Source organism: Oryx dammah, unplaced genomic scaffold, assembly GCF_014754425.2.
Source record: "Oryx dammah isolate SB20612 unplaced genomic scaffold, SCBI_Odam_1.1 HiC_scaffold_8, whole genome shotgun sequence".
Lineage (NCBI taxonomy): Eukaryota > Metazoa > Chordata > Mammalia > Artiodactyla > Bovidae > Oryx > Oryx dammah.
This window is the reverse complement of record NW_024070192.1, coordinates 1,872,686-1,887,248: the sequence shown is the minus strand read 5'-3', so window position 1 is coordinate 1,887,248 and position 14,563 is coordinate 1,872,686. Positions and strand designations below refer to the sequence as shown.

At 46.5% G+C, this 14,563-nt stretch overlaps 1 protein-coding gene across 4 annotated transcripts in view; it reads left to right on the top strand.

Moving 5' to 3' along the window:
- ABCA6 (ATP binding cassette subfamily A member 6) overlaps positions 1-13,996 on the top strand; it is a 63,155-nt gene extending 49,159 nt beyond the window's left edge. For 2 of the 4 annotated variants that reach the window (XM_040244410.1, XM_040244411.1), the window contains exons 30-40: positions 1,374-1,491; positions 2,489-2,606; positions 6,278-6,369; positions 6,616-6,794; positions 7,625-7,700; positions 7,775-7,869; positions 8,979-9,098; positions 9,499-9,639; positions 11,619-11,698; positions 13,247-13,302; positions 13,434-13,996. In XM_040244410.1, the coding sequence (XP_040100344.1) occupies positions 1,374-1,491; positions 2,489-2,606; positions 6,278-6,369; positions 6,616-6,794; positions 7,625-7,700; positions 7,775-7,869; positions 8,979-9,098; positions 9,499-9,639; positions 11,619-11,698; positions 13,247-13,302; positions 13,434-13,535 (1,177 nt within the window). In that variant the 3' untranslated portion in view covers positions 13,536-13,996. Of the gene's footprint in view, positions 1-1,373; positions 1,492-2,488; positions 2,607-6,277; positions 6,370-6,615; positions 6,795-7,624; positions 7,870-8,978; positions 9,099-9,498; positions 9,670-11,618; positions 11,699-13,246; positions 13,303-13,433 lie in introns of those variants that run through there. The other 2 variants (XR_005721714.1, XM_040244412.1) reach the window with 2 other exon arrangements.
- Positions 13,997-14,563: the final 567 nt, after the last annotated feature.

Here is a 14,563-nt window from a genome sequence, read left to right as displayed (position 1 = left end):
TGGCTGAACTGCCAGGAAACGGGACACCTAGGCAGGGGCTTCCCTTGAGGCTCAGTTGGTAAAAGAATCTTCCTGCAGTGCAGGAGACCCTGGTTTGATCCCTGTGTCGAGAAGAATTCCTGGAGAAGGAAATGGCAACCCACTCCAGTATTCTTGCCTGGAGAATCCCAAGGAGAGAGGAGCCTGGCGGGCTACGGTCAATGGGGTGGTATGAGTCAGACACGACTGAGTGACTAAATCACCCCCACCAGGCAGAGTTCTGCCATTAGTCAGCTGAAGGGAGCATTCAAGCTCTCAAAAATTTAATGAGAACTCAAATACTTGTTTGACTTAATATGAACAGAATGCTAGATTTCTAACTTAAAAAAAAACAGATATTCTATAAACAAGAAAGGGTTACTGTATAGCACAGGGACCTCTGGTCAATATTTTATAATAAGTAACAAAGGAAAATAATCTGAAAAATAATAAATGTATGTACGTGTAACTGAATCACCTTGCCGTGCACCTGAAACGTTGTAAGTCAACTATACTTCAATAGAATATATATACTAAGAAAAGCATTTTAGTGAGAACTCAAATACACCCTTTTCCCACTCAAGAGGATCACACATGCCAGACCAGAGCGATAGGATGGAGTTGGTTCGGCAGCACAACTCAGAGTGTTTTAGCAGGGGAGAGACTCTAGTAAGGGTCAACGGTCAAGACAGGAATACTGGAGTGGGTGGGTTGCCATTTCCTTCTCCAGGGATCTTCCCGACCCAGGGATCGAACCCCGGTCTCCAGCACTGCAGGCAGCTTCTGAGCCACCAGGGAAGCGCCAAACAGTGAAGGATACCAGGCAGATACTGGGTGTGAGTAACATGGGCTCAGAGTCAGCAGAGAAGAACACAGGGAACCTGATTTTCGAAGCAGCGGCAGTACTCGCTGAGAAATTTGAAAGGGTCAGAGACACTCGTTAGGAGAACCACAGCAACACGGAGAAGGGGATGCAACTGCAAGTGTGGACCTTCCTGGCAAAAGACGACTTGCTGTCCATAGTCAGCCTCATCACCAGTTTGTTGAAAGGACCACAGTGAAGTCACAGAGTGTGGCCGACCACAATGCGATAGTTTCAGTTGAGCAGCAAAGCGACTCCGCCCAGCATATGCCTGTATCTGTTCCCCCTCAAGCTCCCCGCCCGTCCAGGCTGCCACACGACGCTGAGCTCCCTGGGCGTGCAGTAGGAGCTTGTTGGTTACCCGCTTTAACTACAGCTGGGTGTGCAAGTCTATGGGGGTGCGTGGAAGGGATAGTTAGAGAAGCTGATGTTTGAGACATCTTTGACACCTACCAAAAAAAATCGCATGCTGTGTATTTCATCTTTTCTGTAGAATTTCCCCCCAAAGCAGAGATGCTCGTTCAAACACAGAAGAACCTGTAGCTGAAGACGAAGATGTCCAAGCAGAAAGAATAAGAACAGCTACCGCCCTGAACACGTCAATAGAGGAGGTAGGGATGCAAGTGGCAAAATGGGTGTTAATGGAATGCTCAGCAACTCAGGAGCAGAGGTTGATGTTCTGGGTTTTGTTTAGAAAGTCTGGAGTTGGGTGTGTGTCGTGCTCAGTGGTGTCTGACTGTGTGACCCCAGGGATTCTCCAGGCAAGAACACTGGAGTGGGCCCCCATGCCCGTCTCCGGGGGATCTTCCCGACCCAGGAACTGAACACGCATCGCTTGCATCTCCTACACTGCAGGCGGGTTCTTTACCACTGAACCACCAGGGAAACCATGCATTTATGTAACTCCTAAATATGCAGGCACTTCTTTCGAAGTCCCTGATGCTCCAAGAAGAATGCAAATCACACTGGTTTCATCTTTTTTTGTTTGTTTGTTTGAGAAAAATGGCCTTGGAGATGTAGAGCTACAATTTCAAACCCCCAGTTTCCTGAGTCAAAGAATTTACGTGAGATTTGTTATAGAATGCCGGGTAGAGATTAAGATTTTAAGGATTACTCTGATTTTGATGTGGGAGGTATTCACATGAATTTAGATACTTCTGTTATTGAAAGGCAAGCAGCCAGCCTGAAATGATGCTGTTTACTCAGTCCACTTATTTTTTGTTTGTTTGTCTCATAGATAAGTTCATTTGTGATATAGTTTAGATTCCACGTAGAAGTGATTTCATGTGACATTTGTCTGTATCTTTCTGACTTAACTTCACTTAGTGTGATCATCTCTGGGTCCACCCATGTTGCTGCAAATGCCACGATTTCATTCTTTTTATGACTGAGTAATATATATATTCTTTACTCATTCATCTGTTTTTAGCAAGAAGTATTGTCAGCATCCACGAATGCATGTTACATTTGAGACAAGCAATGTGGATTGCCCTCGACGCAAATGTGGCTTGGTTCATGACAGAGGGCAAGAGAGGTTCCAGGAGGCAGAGCATAGAAATGAAAAGTGACTGCTGCTTAAGAGGAAAATCACGCTGTTCTCTGTTCCAGAAACCGGTCATAATTGCTAGCTGTCTGCACAAAGAATATGCAGGCCAGAAGAAAAGATGCTTTTCAAGAAGGAGGAAGAAGACAGCAGTGAGAAACATCTCCTTCTGTGTTAAAAAAGGTTTGGAACAGTCACTGTTTAAATTTGCCATTATTTTTAGAAATACCCCCTGAACATCGAGGTTATCGACACCGTTGTATTTGCTGAAGCAAATTCACTCATTCAACATATGTTTTTTTGAGTGTACCAGGGGCTGTTTAAGAATCTGGAAATATAATTATGAAACAAATAGACAAATGCATGACCTCATAGCTTTTACATCCCCAGAGGGGCCACTAGACAAAAATGACTTATCAAGAGAAGTTTCAGATGTCACACTGGCAGGTTCTACGGGGAACATGCAAATCTGTGAAATGACCTGAGTGACTCGGGGCCACGTTCACTCAGGGCTGGAGGCGGAAAGCCTCAGTTGCTCAGCCGTGTCCGACTCTTTGCGACCCCATGTACTGTGGCCCACCAGGCTCCTCTGTCCATGGATTCTCCAGGCAAGAACACTGGAGAGGCTTGCCATTCCCTTCTCCAGGGATCTTCCCAACACGTGGATTGAACCCAGGTCTCATGCATTGCACGTGGATTCTTTACCATCTGAGCCACCAGGGAAGCTTAGGGTTCAGTCAGTCAGTTCAGTCGCTCAGTCGTGTCTGACTCTGTGACCCCATGAATCAAAGCACGCCAGGCCTCCCTGTCCATCACGAACTCCCGGAGTTCACCCAAACCCACGTCCATCGAGTCGGTGATGCCATCCAGCCATCTCATCCTCTGTCGTCCCCTTCTCCACCTGCCCCCAATCCTTCCCAGCATCAGAGTCTTTTCAAAGGAGTCATCTCTTTGCATGAGGTGGCCAAAGTATTGGAGTTTCAGCTTTAGCATCATTCCTTCCAATGAACACCTAGGACTGATCTCCTTTAGAATGGACTGGTTGGATCTCCTTGCAGTCCAAGGGACTCCCAAGAGTCTTCTCCAACACCACAGCTCAAAAGCATCAATTCTTCGGCGCTCAGCTTTCTTTACAGTCCAACTCTCACATCCATACATGACCACAGGAAAAACCATAGCCTTGACTAGATGGACCTTTGTTGGCAAAGTAATGTCTCTGCTTTTTAATATGCTGTCTAGGTTGGTCATAACTTTTCTTCCAAGGAGTAACTGTCTTTTAATTTCATGGCTGCAATCACCATCTGCAGTGATTTTGGAGCCCCCAAAAATAAAGTCTGACACTATTTCTACTGTTTCCCCATCTATTTCCCATGAAGCAATGGGACCAGATTCCATGATCTTCGTTTTCTGAATGTTGAGCTTTAAGCCAACTTTTTCACTCTCCTCTTTCACTTTCATCAAGAGGCTTTATAGTTCCTCTTCACTTTCTGCCATAAGGGTGGTGTTATCTGCATATCTAAGCTTATTGAGATTTCTCCTGGCAATCTTGATTCCAGCTTGTGCTTCTTCCAGCCCAGTGTTTCTCATGATGTACTCTGCATAGAAGTTAAATAAGCAGGGTGACAATATACAGCCTTGACATACTCCTTTTCCTATTTAGAACCAGTCTGTTGTTCCATGTCCAGTTCTAACTGTGGCTTCCTGACCTGCATACAGATTCCTCAAGAGGCAGGTTAGGTGGTCTGATATTCCCATCTCTTTCAGAATTTTCCACAGTTTATTGTGATCCACGCAGTCAAAGGCTTTGGCATAGTCAATAGAGCAGAAATAGATGTTTTTCTGGAACTCTCTTGCTTTTTCCATGATCCAGCAGATGTTGGCAATTTGATCTCTGGTTCCTTTGCCTTTTCTAAAACAAGCTTGAACATCAGGAAGTTCATGGTTCACGTATTGCTGAAGCCTGGCTTGGAGAATTTTGAGCATTACTTTATTAGCATATGAGATGAGTGCAATTATGTGGTAGTTTGACCATTTTTTGGCATTGCCTTTCTTTGGGATGGGAATGAAAACTGACCTTTTCCAGTCCTGTGGCCACTGCTGAGTTTTCCAAATTTGCTGGCATATTGAGTGCAGCACTTTCACAGCATCATCTTTCAAGATTTGAAACACCTCATCTGGAATTCCATCACCTCCACTAGCTTTGTTTGTAGTGATGCTTTCTAAGGCCCACTTGACTTCACATTCCAGGACGTCTGGCTCTAGATTAGTGATCACACCATCATGATTATCTGGGTTGTGAAGATCTTTTCTGTACAGTTCTTCCGTGTATTCTTGCCACCTCTTCTTAATATCTTCTGCTTCTGTTAGGTCCAGACCATTTCTGTCCTTTATCGAGCCCATCTTTGCATGAAATGTTCCCTTGGTATCTCTAATTTTCTTGAAGAGATCTCTAGTCTTTCCCATTCTGTTCCTTTCCTCTATTTCTTTGCATTGATCGCTGAAGAAGGCTCTCTTATCTCTTCTTGCTATTCTTTGGAACTCTGCATTCAGATGCTTATATCTTTCCTTTTCTCCTTTGCTTTTCGCCTCTCTTCTTTTCACAGCTATTTGTAAGGCCTCCCCAGACAGCCATTTTGGTTTTTTGCATTTCTTTTCCATGGGGAAGGTCTTGATCCCTGTCTCCTGTACAATGTCACAAACCTCCGTCCATAGTTCATCAGGCACTCTATCTGTCAGATCTAGGCCCTTAAATCTATTTCTCACTTCCACTGTATAATCATAAGGGATTTGATTTAAGTCATACCTGAATGGTCTAGTGGTTTTCCCTAGCTTAGGGTTAGGGAAGACTTTTCTTGAGCAGAGACAGTTAAGCCAAAATCCAGGTGATAACAGGCTTCAGGTTGGTATAGTGGTAAAGAACCCACCTGTCCATACAGGAGACATAAGAGACTCGGGTTCAGTCCCTGGGTCGGGAAGATCCCCTGGAGGAGGGCACGGCAACCCACTCCAATATTCTTGCCTGGAGAGATCCATGGACAGAGGAGCCTGGCGGGCTGCAGTCCATGGGGGTCACACAGAGTCAGACACAACTGAAGCAACGTGGCACAGTTCAGCACTAGGTGATAAGAAGGTGCGAGCGACGTTAGTGTGCAGAGATAAGAGCGTCCCAGACGGAGGAAACAGCGAGGGCTCCGACCCAGGCGTGCCTTTGGAGTGGGTAAGGCACTCAGAGGGGCCAGCAGATGCTCTGTGATCGGAAGGGGTGCTCTCAGAGGTGAGCAGTGCCCACGGGGTCCAGCGTGAACAACAGCGGAGTTTAGATTTCAGGCCCGTTGAACAGAATGCCTCTAGAGGGTTTTTGTCCCCATTTAATTGATACTTTGAAAAATATTTCACCCTGGCTATTATTTGTCCATGAATTTGGGTGGTGGACAAGTTAAGAGGCTTTCATATCATCATACCATCTCAGATGAAAGATGATAATGACTCAGACATAGGTGGTGGAGTTTGAGATGGAGGAAAGGTGCCTGGCTCCCCAGGTTTAGGAATTGCTTAGGTCCTCAGCAGGTCAGCTGTCTGCCGTATAAAAAAATATGGGCACCTTTTTCCACTGGAAAAGTAATCTGAAAAAAGACCCATATATGGACAGCAAATGTCAGTCTCTAGGCTTTTATTTCAAAATGTTTTATCTGATTATAGGGGTTAAAGAACATGTTTTGGCAACTTGAATGACACATATGATATAAATTTCAAAGTGGCAATGGAGCTGAACACGTGTCTCAGAAAGCTGCTGAAGAAGCAGATTTATGTTATTGTTTGTCTCCCAATCCTGATGGCGGGTGCCTCTCTTTCAGGAGAAATTTTGGGGTTGCTGGGACCTAGCGGTGCTGGTAAAAGCTCGTCTGTTAGAATGATATCTGGGATGATGACACCAACGGCTGGAGAGGTCAGTGCAAATGAAGGTGCGGTTTCCGCTCCCCAAATAGACGTGCTGTAATAGAGGTGACGTCCTTGTGAGGCTGTGCTGCGAGTGGTTTAAATAGCTTTCTGTAATAAATATACGGGGTGACTTCTGTAATATTTCTTCAATGTTCAAAAACTTGAGGCATTCGTTAGCCGCAAGTCAGTTTCTTGAGGAATCACGTGGCTGAAGACTGGCTTGCACGTTTCTGAAACCAGCGCCCTTTCTCAGGTGGAGCTGACGGGGTACGGTTCGGATCCAGATCAGCAGGGGGACGCCAGCATCCGGTTCCTGGGCTACTGTCCCCAGGAGAACGTGCTGTGGCCCAGCCTGACCACCCGCGACCATCTGGAGGTGTTCGCCGCCGTGAAAGGGCTGCAGCGAGCGGAGGCCCGAGTGGCCATCTCACGGTACCGCAGGCCCGTGAGGCTCCTCCGAGCCAACGCTGATAAGGGGTGGGGAGTGGGGGCCATCTCCATCTTCTGGGAGCAGCAGGGCTGGAGCAGGGATGGAGGCCTGGGGCCAAACCCTGCATCCCCGGCTGGGGGACATTTCAAAGTAAACGGCGTAGAGTAGTTGTCAGTGTTCACTGAAACGTAGGGTATCACTAACACGCGGAATCTAAACCGTGGCACAAACAAACTTCTCGAAGACACAGGAACGGACTCACAGAGAACAGACTTGTGCTTGCCCGGGAACCGGAGATACGGAGGGATGGAGAGAGAGCCTGGGCTTGGCGGGTGCCAGCTCTCACACACAGAATGGATGAGGAACAAAGTCCTACCGTCCGGCACAGGGAACTCTAGTCAGTATCCTGGGTTAGACCATAAGGGAAAAGAACACGGAAAAAGATGTGCATTCGTATAGCCGACTCACTTTGCTCTGCAGCAGAAACTAACACGATATTGTAAATCAGCTACACTTCAACAAAATAAATTGAAACAACGTTGAATGAATGAATGATCATGAATAATCACCTATTTCATGAGAATTCAAGTTCGTTTTAAAATTTTTTTATGAGATGTAAATCTTTCGTATTCAGAATAAACTTTATTCTTTGATGGTTAGATTTTTACCTTTTTTTTTAATTGGAGGAGAATTGCTTTGCAGTGTTGCGTTGATGGTTAGTTCTGAGAGTGATGGTGCCAAGGAGGGGACCCGGGGCCGTAACCCCTGCGTATGGTTTACCTTCTCTCCACATCCTCTCCTGATCTCACCGTCTGATCCTGTTTCCCACCAGGCTGGTGGACGCCTTCAAGCTGCACGAACAGCTGAACGTTCCCGTGCAGAAGTTACCGGGAGGGGCCGCCAGAAAGGTGCGTGTGTCCCGCGGGCTTCCTCTGTGGGTGGCGGGCAGTGGCAGGAACAGCCCCGTGTCTCTGCCTTGCAGCTGTGTTTTGTGCTGAGCCTCCTGGGAGACCCGCCCATCCTGCTTCTGGATGAGCCGTCCACGGGCTTGGACCCCGCAGAGCAGAAGCAGCTGTGGTGAGCAGTGCCCACAGGGCCAAGAGGAGGGACCTTCCGTGAAAGGAGCGTTTTTAAGCTGACCTTGGAAAAGCAGATCCACTGACCCCTAGCTGAGCGGAGACAACTTGCAGGACCAGGGAAACCAGTGTTTAACGAATAGATTCTCTCAGGGGCTTCCCTGGTGGCTCAGCGGTAAGGAACCTGCCTGCCGACGAAGCGGACGGGGGTTCGGTCCCTGGGTCGGGAAGATCCCTGGAGGAGGGCATGACAGCCCGCTCCAGTGTTCTTGCCTGGAGAGTCCCATGGACGGGGAGCCTGGCAGGCTCGGACACGACCGAGCAGCTGAGCAGCACGTCCCTTTGTAGCTTCAAGCTATGTTCACGTGGGTTAGAAAACCTCTCAGGATCTTGCTGGCATTTTAGGTCTTGCGATTTGGAATGTAGATTAATTTCGCCAATTATTGAGATGTCTGTAACATTTTTCTTGGAAACCATTAGCTTGCTAATACATTTCCTCCTTCGCTTCACCCCGCCCCCCCCACCGCCTTTACCTGACCTGTTACATTTGTTGATCCAGATTTTCTTTTAATAGCTTTTAAACTCTTCCTATGCTCCTATCGAGGCCTTTATATTTGGAGCTATAAAACCCTCCAATCCACGTTCATATTTGTGTCTGTCCAGTATTTCCCCAACCTTTTAAAAGAACTTTGTTATGGAAATTTTATACAAATGGAAAGAGAATCACGTATGAATCTATTAGCCAAATGCTCTCCGTGTAAGGCCAATCTTTCTTCGTCTTTGCCTCCACCCACTTCCTTTTGCTGCTTTCCAATTATTTTGAAGCAAATACTAGGCAGCATACCCTTCATTTATAAACATTGCAGTTAACTTCTGCTAAAGAAATGAAATTTTCTTTTTTTTTAGCTTAATCAGAATGCCATTAACACACCTAAAAACACCTAAAAACTTTTATCAAAACCTTGTATGTAATCACATTTTCCTGTTTGTTTTTTTAGGTTTAGAATTTAAATATGATTCATGAATTGTATTTTGTCTGTAACATTTCCCTTCCGTCTCTCTTTATTCTCTCCCTTTTAAAATACGGCGTTACTGTTGGGGCTCATTCAGGCAGACGATCCAGAGAGCCGTCAGAAACACGGCGCGGGGGGCCCTGCTGAGCACCCACTCCGTGGCCGAGGCGGAGGCCGTGTGCGACCGCGTGGCCGTCATGGTGTCCGGGAGGCTGAGGTGGGTGCCGGCCAAGCCTGCCCTGGATTTCTAAACGAGGCTTGCTATGAAAGGGCCAGGCTTGCCCAGTGGCTCAGCGGTAAAGAATCCGAGATGCAGGTTGGATCCCTGGTTCTGGACGATCCCCTGGAGAAAGAAATGGCAACCCACTCCAGTATTCTTGCCTGGAGAATCCCATGAACAGAAGAGCCTGGCGGGCTACAGTCCATGGGGTCGCAAACACCTGGACACAACTTAGCAACTAACCCAGCAACAACATGAAAAGGGCAAAACCACTGTAACCAGCTGACACTCTTCCCCCCTCCCTCAGGGACCCCTTTCCCTAGATCTGAAATTTAGGAATAACAGGACAAAATCCCAGGGCGAGATTTTCCCAGCACGTCTTCCTTCTCGTTTGCAGATGCATCGGCTCCATCCAACACCTGAAAAACAGCCTCGGCAAGGATTACATTCTGGAACTAAAGCTGAAGGAGGCTTCCCAGGGGATGTCGGTCCACACGGAGGTCCTGCGGCTTTTCCCTCAGGCCGCCCAGCAGGAAAGGTGAAGGCGCTCTTGGTTGTGGAGGAGCAGGTTGGCTTTTTCCATCCGTGGTTCCTTCTCTGCTCCGTGAGCACTTCAGGGTGATGAGACTTCAGCATCAAGGGAGGGACCTCAGAAGCAGATTTAAGCCTTCCCGATCATAGGAGATTTGTGAGAGTCCCCAGAAAGATGTGTCCCCCCCAGGGGGGCCTGGGGACACCCAAGGCTGGTCCCCGGGTCTGGAGCGGGACTTGGAAAAACCAGAGAGGCAGTTCTGATGACCTGAATTTGCACAGAAGCACAGCCAGCCTGGGACACCTTCCCCAGGCTTCCCTCTAAATGCTTAAAAGATGGAAAGATTTACCATTTTAAAGACACAACTGTTCAGGGTGAATCGGCCCCGTCGGAAACAGCAATTGGGCTCAAAGCATGTTCCTTTAGTGGAGTTTTCCTGCCTCACAATGAAGAACAGGGGGGAGTGTGTCTGTGAGCACAGAGGCAGAGGGGTGTGGTTTTTTAAGGGGAGGGCAGGGAGCTGGAGCAGGAGCTGAATTTGAAATTCCTTGTGGGGAGAAGCCACGGAAGAAGCAGGGCGTAACACCAAGTACAAAGTAACGGAATTATCTAGCAGGATGCGGGGACACGGACTCAGTCCCATTCCCAGACCCTCAAGCCGCAGCTTTGATGTAGATGGAGAGGCAGGAGAGCTGGGCTGGGCGGAGACCGGGGTCTGAGCGGGCGGGGGCTTCACAGTCCGTCTGGAACTAGCCGTGCATGGGGCCTGAGGTGGGACAGGGCCAGAAATCAGCCCCGGCACTTCCTCTTCTTCAAGCTGGGCCAACTGCAGGTTGGCACAAGCCGTCGGCCTGCCTCCCTCTACAAGGATCGCTGCTGCAGCTGCGGACCTCCAATGCCCCGAGAGCGTTCCGGGGGAGGGCAGGCATGAGCCATCTGTGCTCCGGGGAAACAGCCCCGGTCCTCAGACGGTTAGATGTGCTCAGGAGCCCCTTTTACGAGCCCAGCTCTTGCACCTCCCCACATCTAGAAAAGCGCTAACCTCCCTTATGGTGACTACGGCTCCTCATGGCCAGCAGCCACCGTCACGAGACCAGCAGAATCCTCTGCAAAAAAAAACACATGCCTGATTGCACGTACACCCCCCTCCCCCAGAATCACCTCCATACCGACCTTGCCCTGCTGCCTCTTCGGAGCAGTGTCTCAGAGCGACCTCAGGCGCTGCCTCTCAGGCGATAGTCCTCATTTTGCCCCAAATCAAACTTGACTCACAACTCTCATGTCGTGCTTTTCTTTTTCACATGTAAAGCCGTCTCAGTCCCCTCACTGTTATGACCCTCACTCTCAACCATGTGTCTCTTGCCTTTGCTTCCTGGTTACAAGGATGAAATGTTGGGATTAGTTCTAAATTACTCAAACTCATCAAAGGGATTCATTCAGAATGCCTGTGTTGCATGAGAAAAAGGTTTGAATAAACTAAACTGAGCGTTGTTGTTCAGTTGCTAAGTGGTGTCTGACTCTTTGCAACCCCATGTGTTGCAGCACACCAGACTCCTCTGTCCTTCACTATTTCCTGGAGTTTGCTCAAATTCATGTCCATCGAGTCGGTGATGCCATCCAACCATCTCATCCTCTGTCACCCTCTTCTCATGCCCTCCATCTTTCCCTGTATCAGGGTCTTTTCCAATGAGTCAGCTCTTTGCGTCAGATGGTCGAAGAATTGGAGCATAAATGTAATTATACTGGATCATTTCCAGGAGAATTATCTCCAGCCACCAGCCAACAAAGCCACTGCAAGAAATATCTATTGAAATTTATCTTATTGTTTCATATTGAAGCCAAGTGTTAATTTGCATTCATTTTATCTGTTAATAAATTTTTTAATAATAAAATTTATTTACTAACTTTTAACATCAGCATTTTTTTTGATGGTCATTTTCCCCCTTGAAACTCAAGATGAAGTGTGACACTGTTTCTGCCTCCAGGTACTCCTCCTTCTCGGCTTACAGACTACCTGTGCAGGACGCTCAGCCCCTCTCACAGGCCTTTCACAAGTTAGAGACAGGTAAGAATGGCCATTTTTAAGTAAAACCTTTGAAGAATTAGTTCTTACCTTAATTATGTTCATTCTTCAATTGATGTACAGTTGATTTACACTATTATATTTGTTTCAGGCCTACAAAGTAGTGGTTCAAAGTTTTTGTAGATTATACTCCATTTAAAATTAGTGTAAAATACTGGCTGTATTCCCCGTGCTGCACAGTATATCCTTGTAGTTTTTACTTTATGTGAGATATTTATATACAAAGCACACCTTCTTTATCCGTTCATCTGTCGATGGACACTTAGTTTGCGTCCCTATCTTAGCTATTGTAGACAACGCTGTTTTTGAACATTGGAGTGTATGAATCTTCTTGAATTGGTGTTTTCACTTTCTATAGCTATATATCCAGGAGTGGGATTTCTAGATCACAGAGTAGTTCTATTTTTAGAACAAGCTGCAAGCTAGGAGACATTGGTAAAGCTACGTAACCCCTGTGAGTCTAGATGGCTCGTCTCTAAGTGAAAGGTAGTATCAGTGGCCACTTGGCAGAATTACCAGGAGAATTAAGTTCATCTGGAAGAGCCTAGAACGGTGCCTGACTCCTCATATTTGAGATGAAAGAACTCTCTGGCTTGCTTTCTTGCTTTTCCTAACACACCAGACACAACTGCCTACTCCTGCGCCAGGCTTCACACTCTAATCCTTCTTCCCGGAATTCTGCTCCTTAAATATACAGGCTGTTCCTCGCTTCTTTTAGGTTTATGCTCAGTTATCACCTTACTACTGTGACATTCCTTAAAACCATCCTGGAAAAAGAGGGCCAACATCTCTTATTTCCTAGATAATGTCTTTTCTCCAGAGTAGCTACTATTAGTTACTTTATTACACATGTAAGTGCTTCTTTAGAATGCAAACGGCATGAAGGCAGGGGTTTAGGCTTTGCCTCATCTCTGCTGCTCCGTCCCTGGCACCCAGGGGTGGCTCGTGCACAGAGGATCCTCAGTGTGTAAACGGTGAGCCGTGCACCCGTGTGTGGGGACTGCATCTGATGGCTGGTCTCACGCAGATTTCCTGGTGGGGAAGCCCAGTAGAGAGACAGGCCTGCAGAGGAGCTGGCTGTAACGCAGTGACGTAGGACTTTGAGATCTTTTTAAAGGGAATGCAGTGGAATTGCAACCTTCCTCATGTGTAAGAATGTATCAGTGAATTCCTCAGTCCCTCAAGGAGCTTAGCTCTCTCCCCAAGATACACCTACTAAGTAATAGGTTGGCTATGAAGTTCGTTTGAGTTTTTCTATAAGATGTTACAAAAGAACTTCATGGCCAACCCAGTAGTAAACCATATTATCAGTAAGTAACGTGAGAAAATTCTAATATCAAGATGAGTTTGATATGTGTTTATACCGACACTATGACTTTTCACTTTCATTCTTTCACCAACCATTTGTTCATTCCGTTCTGTGTTCTGTTTATACTCGTTACTGGCACTTTTATTTCAGATGACTTTGAAAAGATGGTTGGTAATAAATAAATTGTAAGCATCTACTACCAGTCTATTTTTTTTTTTCAGTGAAACGTAACTTTAACCTGGAAGAATACAGCCTCTCTCAGTGCACCTTGGAAAAGGTGAGTCGCCCCGTGTGGTCTGGCGTCGTTCTTGTAAATTTCACATACAAGCCAATGTATGTTGCCTGTTTCTTTTGAGGCCAATCAACAGCTTGCTTATTGGTTTTCCTTCTTCTTTGCCTCCCATTCAGGTGTTCATAGAACTTTCTAAGGAGCAGGAGCTGGGAGATGTCGATGAAGAGGTTAATGCAACCATGAGATGGAAGCTCCTCTGCCCCTCAGAGGGCCCGTGAGGCCTCCAGCCTGATCATTCTCTGCTGATGTTATTTAAGCTCATGTCATATGTAACAATTAGCAGTATATACAATTTTAAAACGGCTTCCCAGTTGGTGCTACTGGTAAAGAAGTTGCCTGCCAATGCAAGAGACACAAGAAACGCGGGTTCAATCCCTGGGTTGGGAAGATCCCTTGGAAGAGGGCACGGCAACCCACTCCAGTGTTCTTGCCTGGAGAATTGCAGGGACAGAGGAGCCTGGTGGATAGCCCAGGGAACCGGTACTCAGGGCTCCGTGGTGACCTAAATGGGAAGGAAATCCAAAAAAGAGGAATTGTACGTATATGTATAACTAACTCTCTTTGCTGTACTGTGGAAACTCTCACAACATTGTAAAGCAACTATACTTCAATAAAAATGAATAACAAAGACATAGATTTTATAAAGTAAAAAAAATAAAATAAAATAATTTAAATTATGTAGTGGAAAGGTTGTTTATGTGCGGTGTGAAATTGCTTTCCAATTTCAAGATGGTAGTTAGGCAAAAGGTAAGACAGGGAAAATATATCTCAAAGACCTAGTAAACTTCCAGTAAAAAAAAAAAATTGACTAGAAGGCAGGCCATATTTGACCAATGTATTAACTGAAAATTTCCTAGAGCTTAAAAACAGATACAGGTTCTTTGACTTTTTTTTAATGGAAGTATGGTTGATATATGGGGCTTCTCTGATAGCTCAGTTGGTAAAAAATCTGCCTTCAATGCAGGAGACCCCCGTTCAATTCCTGGGTCAGGAAGATCTGGAGTAGGGAAAAGCTACCCACTCCAGTATTCTTGGGCTTCCCTTGTAGCTTAGCTGGTGATGAATCTGCCTGCAATGCAGGAGACCTGGGTTCAATCCCTGGGTGGGGAAGATCCCCTGGAGAAGGGAAAGGCTCCCCACTCCAGTGTTCTGGCCTGGAGAAGTCCATGGACTCATGGGGTCGCAAAGAGTCAGACACGACTGAGCGACTTTCACTTCCTTATAGCTGGTATATAATATTAGTGTC